The sequence below is a fragment of the Cydia amplana genome, chromosome 17 (genome assembly GCF_948474715.1).
Source record: "Cydia amplana chromosome 17, ilCydAmpl1.1, whole genome shotgun sequence".
NCBI lineage: Eukaryota > Metazoa > Arthropoda > Insecta > Lepidoptera > Tortricidae > Cydia > Cydia amplana.
In genome coordinates, this window is record NC_086085.1 from 1,699,091 (window position 1) to 1,706,048 (window position 6,958).

At 40.1% G+C, this 6,958-nt stretch overlaps 1 protein-coding gene across 1 annotated transcript; it reads left to right on the forward strand.

Moving 5' to 3' along the window:
- Positions 1 to 5,532: 5,532 nt before the first annotated feature.
- On the forward strand, positions 5,533 to 6,741 carry LOC134655996 (uncharacterized). Its single transcript, XM_063511513.1, has one exon. It carries the CDS (start codon positions 5,533 to 5,535, stop codon positions 6,739 to 6,741), a length of 1,209 nt encoding a protein of 402 aa, XP_063367583.1.
- The last annotated feature ends 217 nt before the right edge of the window (positions 6,742 to 6,958 follow it).

The window sequence follows — 6,958 nt, forward strand, 5'->3', positions numbered from 1 at the left end:
CTGTATTCCTCTCGATAGACTTCGTGAATACAGTGAAACCTAACTCAATTTGAAAGAAAACGAAATCAAAAAGTATGTTATTTTTACGGTGCGTAAGTTTTAAGTTAAAGGGTCATTCTGTTTATTCAGTACAAGCGTACGTTAAGCGAATTTTTGAAGTCTAAACCTTGCCACTTATCGCAATTCTCAAATTTAATCATACCAAACCTGCCCAACTTGGTAATCTAACCACGCACCTTTAGCTGACGAATAATCCACCCAGTACTCAACTAACTTTTTCCCTTAAATATTCCAATATTATATAATTAGCCGACCATTAGGAATAAAAACTTGCCAAAACAAATAAAGTCAATAAAGATTCAAAATACAATGAAATTAAAGGCCTTTTTACAGGCCTCTGTGTGATTACAAGTTAATTTAAATCGGAAAATAATTACCTACTAAAAAAATATCTTACATACCTAGGTGTTTGGATGGTTAAAGTTATATTATTTCACGCAACGACGCATTTATAATAAGCTTTATCTAGAAATATGAAATACGTCTAATTTTGGCGTTTTACTTGTTTTTATAAATGTGGGCATCTTATAAATAGTAGGATGATAAAATCTAGTCAATTAAGTGGATTTCTGCCAAATATCCTTAGTTTTAGCAATATGTGAAAAAAGCTTTTGAATAAAACGATAATAAACCGATTTCTCGTTCCTCTTCATATTTTTTATAATATTCGAATAATTATTCGAATATTCAAATACGTCGTCAGAAAAAGTCGAATATTCGAATATCTGAAAGTTTCGAATATTTGCAAGCCCTAATTTTGGCACTATTATTATTGGTGCAATGGGGAACCTACAGCTATGTATAGTACGGAAAACGGGAAAGCATTTTGGACAAAATATAAAAACATCAGGTTATGACATTATAAAGTATTATTTTTTTACAATTGTGTCGAAAATGACGAAGAAAAACAGTATAAGTAGAAAAACAAACTGTTTATTTTTTCGATTCGGTAGGCTTTTTGGGAAGTCGCCTAAAAGCAGCGAGTTAAATTCTCAAATAACGATTTAAGTGTAGATTTAATTAATAAAGAGCTTTTCATCAAGAAATAGCTTTCTAGACAGCAATATTCAGAATCTTTAGCTCCGGAACGTTCGACACAGATTCTCGAGTCAAATTACCGAATTCTCCAGACCTGGGGATTTTCCGATTTTGGACATTCCTGGATCGGCATCGGCAGCCGATTAATATTTACCGGTGTTATTTCCGGCATCTCTTTTTGTAGAAGGCTTAAGTAATAGAATTTTTGATACCTACAAGTTTTTGTCCCACTGAATCGTTTAATTTTTACACATTATTAAATTGTTCAAGCTGGCTAGAAGACGTTAATGTCAACTTTAGCCAGTCTTCTCCGAGACCACGGGGACAACGCCGTCCTCGAAACGTCGCAGGTAAATCTTAAAACTTAAATACGCGATAAAGTCCCGTTGTACAATTAAATAAGTAGTTTTTGTCCTCATTGCCCCAGACTGTGATCACCTTCCAAAAGTCATCTACCTACTGCTTAACTCATCGAAATTATTCTAAGAAACCCAAATTTAATGAGGTTGTTTACTTATATAATTTTGTCAGAGTTCTTCTAGGTAGTTGCGTTTGATTATAGTATTGCATGTTATTATGAATTTTGTATTAATTGTACATATAACTGTATTGTAATTATGTTTTTTTTTCCTTTGTATAAATGTCAAGAACTTCAAACGTGTACTTAAATGGTTTCAAGTTTTGCGAAGGTTCGCTTGTACCAAAAACAACACATGTTTTTTTTTAACAAAAATAATAAGCAACAATGAAAAAACATAGGCGATGTCATGATATTCTTGAATTTTTTCGTTGTGATTTTTTTGCAGCTGACTGTAGCATACTTACCTACTTACTTACATATAAATAGGGTAGGTAAGAGTTAAACATTTTAAAAATACCTATTTTACTATTATAATCATGTTCCTACTTAAAGTAGGTAATACATTTGATAGCTTTTTAAATTTAACGTGTTTTTTATTATTTTAATCTAGATTGCTTTACGCCATATAGGGCAAACTCATATTTTAGCACCTAAAAGTAAGTACCTATTAGGTACTTATAATTATTTTGAACTGATGTAATTTAAATACGAGCTTTTTTACAAATGAGTAAAGCTATATAAGTGAATCCATCGTGAATCACATACCTATTTAATAAAGTATTAAGCTTCTTACCGTTATTCGAAGCATATTAATTATATATTTGAGAGTGGCAACATTGATTGCTATGACGTTACGGCTGCTGAATAGTTGCAATTCCCACTCCTTTTACCCCCTCCCTAAATTTCCGTTTTTACCTGCTTGCCACCAGGGGCTCTGGCTTGCCTTCATTGGCATCTTGAATGCGAAACGGTACGGTCGTGCTTACAAATTGAAGACATTTGTAAGTCAAGCTGATTTATTTAAATTTAAAAATAACTAACGGTTTTACCGTTCGAAAAAGTTGTGTTTTTAAATACAACTGTATAATACTAATTTATTTTGCAGAACGATGTCGGACTCTAGTAAGTCTAGTACTAGCTCATCTTCCGACTCTGACGAGGTTGCACCCACTCCGGGGCAGTCATTGGAGCCGATTCCGGGGCCATCATCGCAACAGCCGCTTCCTTTAGGACCATCACGTCCTTCTCGTCGGGCTTATAAAAGGAAAGCAAAGAAAACCAAATCAGGACCGAAACGTAAGCGACAGCGAAGTAACGATGTCATACAGCAATTGGCAAACCAGGTCAGTGACATCCAAAATTGCATCAGCAATATGCTGCAATTTCAATCACTGGGTCCCGCAGACCCATCTTTTATTGAAGGTGATGAAATTGAGGGTAACGTGAGCGGCGAATTATATGAAGCGGAAGAAACCGAAGCCCCGGTTCCTAATAAGGATGTAGCAGCATTAAAGTTAGCATTCAATACGGTTTTAAAAGAACCGCCTGTACCAAAGTCTTTGCCCGCTCACGTTGACCTCTTAACGGCTGTTCAACACTTTGATTCAGAAAACTGGTCAAGCGTTAGATATTCTGAGGTACAGAAACTTTATTGCTCTCAACCAGCCTTTACAGAATTAGAAACAAATGATGAATTGAAGCCTTTTGATAAGTTTTCGAACTTGAGCGTCCTTGAGCGTGGTTTTGCGGCCATCACGCAAGCCTTGATAAAACAAGGCGAAACTGCCGAATCTTGCTTTGATTCCTTAGTTACGTGGGCTAGAACCACTACAGAACTTAATCCCGAGTCTTTGCAAAATAAAATTAAAGAACTGTTTATAGAGGGCTCTTTCCAAAAGATTTCAAACGATGTTTTGCAATTAGCGTGTGGTCACCGTGCTGACCTCATACAGCAAAGACGGGACAGTATTCTCCGATCTGTAAAAGATAAATTTTTCAAAGAATCCTTAAGAAAGATCCCCCCAAGCCCTCAATTCATTTTTCAAAAAGAACCGCTCTCTTCAGCTATTGAAAAACAAGGTGGAGTAGCTAAATGTTTCTGGCCGGTCCGACCGCCAACCCAAAACAAACCTGCTGCGCAAGCAGGCTTAAATCAGGCTAATAACACTCAAAAAGCACCCGCGCAGGGCGCTTACGACCCTTCAGGCTTGCTCATGACCATGCCTAGACCTTTCTTACCTGTGCCTGCGCAAGGCAACTATAATTTTGCACCTATGGCTTGGCGCGGCCCTTTTCGCCAACCAAGACCAGGCACATTTGTGGGAAGTCAAGGGAAGGCCCCGCGCCAACGTGGCAACGGATCGAGGTCACAGGGCCCGTATGCATACCAGCAAGGTGCCCGAAACCAAAAACAAGGGGGCCAGTACGTCCCGCGCAGGGACTATAATTCAAAACGGAAATTCTGACTCGATAAGTTTTCGGGCGGGGCAGTTAAAGGAATTTGTGGAAAACTGGAAGCTATTAAACGCCCCTTCAAAATTAATAAAATTAATACAAGGGTTTCAAATCCCCTTTTACATACCGCCCCCGCTGGCAATGCCCAACCTAAAATTTCAAACCCCTTACTCGCCCCAAATGCAAGAAGCTATACAAAAGCTACTAAAGATGGGAGTGCTAGAGCATGCGAGCCCAGGTCTCAGTTTCGTCTCCCCTATGTTCTTGACCCCCAAAAGCGATGGCACATTCCGGCCAATTTTCAATTTAAAAAGGCTGAATCAGTACTTACCACAGCTGAAATTCAAGTTACCAAACATGCATGCAATCCCGGCATTCCTACAGCCTTCAGATTGGCTGATAAAAATAGACCTCTCGGATGCCTATTTCCACCTGCCAGTCGCAACGAACCAAAAACGGTTTCTAAGATTGATTTTCGAAGGTCAATTAATGCAAATGACCTGCCTGCCGTTCGGCATCGCTTGCGCTCCAAAAATGTTTGCCTCCCTGACCAACTGGGTTGCCCAAATCCTACGGGAAAGAGGATTTCGGATTTTAGTCTACTTAGACGATTTCCTTCTTGCGAACCAAAACCCCCGGGTCTTAGCAAATCAGGCTTTAGAAGCGACACAGACCTTAGAACAGTTAGGGTGGAAAATAAATCGAGCCAAATCCATATTAACCCCTCAAAGGGTTTTAGAATATCTCGGAATATGCTGGGACCCACATTCGAACATGAAATTCCTTCCGGCGAAGAAATGCACTGCTCTGAGGCAAAAAGTACTAAAACTACTAAAGCACAGGTCAGCCTGCCTAGAAGAGGTTCAAAGTATAGTAGGCTCCCTCAACTTTGCAAGCTTCCCTGTACCACGAGGCCGCTTGAACCACAGAGCCCTATTAAAGTTTTGTCAAAGCCTTCTTTACCAGCCCTCTTACCGCCGGCTTCCGATTCCTCAAGAAGCCCAGGACGAACTGTGTTGGTGGCTAAGCGAGGTCGAAAACAAATCTATGATCCATTATCCCCCGGTTCGTCATTACTTGGTGACAGACGCATCATCGCTAGCATGGGGAGCTCAACTGAACAATATAAAGTTATGGGGTCAGTGGACCAAAGCCGAAGCCAGTCTCCATTCAAACCAGAGGGAAATGCTGGCAGTGCTTTACGCGCTAAAACGTTGCGGTTATTACCTAGCAAATTCATCAGTGATGATTCAGAGCGACAACCGATCAGTGGTCGCCTTCCTCAAACACGAAGGAGGAACCCGATCATTACCCCTGATGAATATATGCTACCAGATTTTTCACCTTCTAGACCTATACAATATTCACGTTCAAATTCACTATCTCCCCGGGAAGTACAATTGCGAAGCAGATCGCCTGTCTCGCCTGTCGCTCATTCCAGAGTGGCATCTCCTGCCCATGAAAACGAAGAAGATATTTTCAAAGTGGGGCACCCCGACTATAGACTTATTCGCCTCCGCGACAGCGCATGTGGTCCCCAGCTACGTCTCGATCGACGCGACAGATCTTCTAGCCAAATTTCACAATGCATTCAGCCGAACGTGGTGCTACCAACTAGCATGGGTGTTCCCACCACCACTTCTAATACCCCAGGTGCTAGCCCACCTGAACACGGCCAGAGGAATATACTTAATTGTAGCCCCACGATGGCCGAAAACATTTTGGAGACCAGATCTCAAAAACCGAGCCCTAGCCCCGCCGTTTACAATACTCGCTCTCGATCAAGTATTAGTAGACACGACCACGGGCCGACCACCGCCCCAGGTCCACTCGATGACCCTGGAAGTATGGAAATGTGGGGGTGGGCGAAAAGTGTGAATAATTGGTCCCAAGAACAAAAGGATTTGTTGCTATCTAGCTGGCGGGAATCCTCCCGAAAAACATATCAACCAGCTTGGAAAAGGTGGTGTTCATGGACCCAGGACAATAAAGTCAATACATTAAAACCATCGGCAGCAGACTTTGCCAGATTCTTGATAGATTTGCATCAAAAAGTCGGTTTATCTTACTCTACGATCTTAGTGCATAAATCAGCAATTGCCACCTTGACTGACCCTGATAACCAGGTAAATTTAAGTTCTCATGCCCTGGTAAGACATGCACTAAAAGCTATTTCCATTAAAGCTCCAAAGGCAGACAAAGTCCCTATTTGGGATACAGAAATTCTTATAAATTGGCTGAAAAACAGTACAATAGATGAAAATAGCTTTTATGAATGTACGAAGCGAGCTGCGATTTTGCTCTTATTGTGCTCAGGACGCAGAGTACATGACCTCACATTATTATCTATAAATAGCGATAATTGTATCGTATCTGAAAATTTAATAACATTTTGGCCGATTTTTGGATCAAAGACAGACTCCGTTTCAAATAGACAATCAGGCTGGCGCTTATTTCAAAACAGTGAATGTAAGAACCTAGACCCAGTGTTTTGGATCAAAAAAGTAATTTCATTGTCAGCCGACAGACGTAACAAATGTAAATCTAATAATCTGTTTATTACAGTTTCTGGGACTCCTAAGTCTGCTTCGCGTACAGTTATCGCGAACTGGATTAAAAAAGTACTGCTAGACGCAGGCATCCAGGCAAGCCCCGGCAGCGTGCGCCCTGCAGTGGCTTCTAAAAATTGGGTACAGGACTTTCCTTTAGACGATATCTTAGCTCGCGGTAACTGGCGCTCACAGAACACATTCCTTAACTTTTACCGTAGAGAGATTAGACCTCTAGCAGCTGCATCGTCGATAACAAATTGTTTTGCCCCTATTTGATAATTAAGAATTAAGAAATTTGCTATATACTTAGTGATTGGTGATATTTACCTTATGTACTTGCCTTTGAGATACACGAGAAGTAAATAAAACAAATAAATGTAGGTGTTATTAAATTTTATTTTATTTAAATTACTCATTTGTCACTTGCAGCTGATTACAATACTTACCTGCTAGTAAGAATCAATTATAAGTAAACGTTATGACTAATGTGTTA

Coding starts and splice junctions, on each gene's coding strand:
- LOC134655996 (XM_063511513.1), top strand. CDS start 5,533: ATGGGTGTTCCCACCACCACTTCTAATACCCCAGGTGCTAGCCCACCT.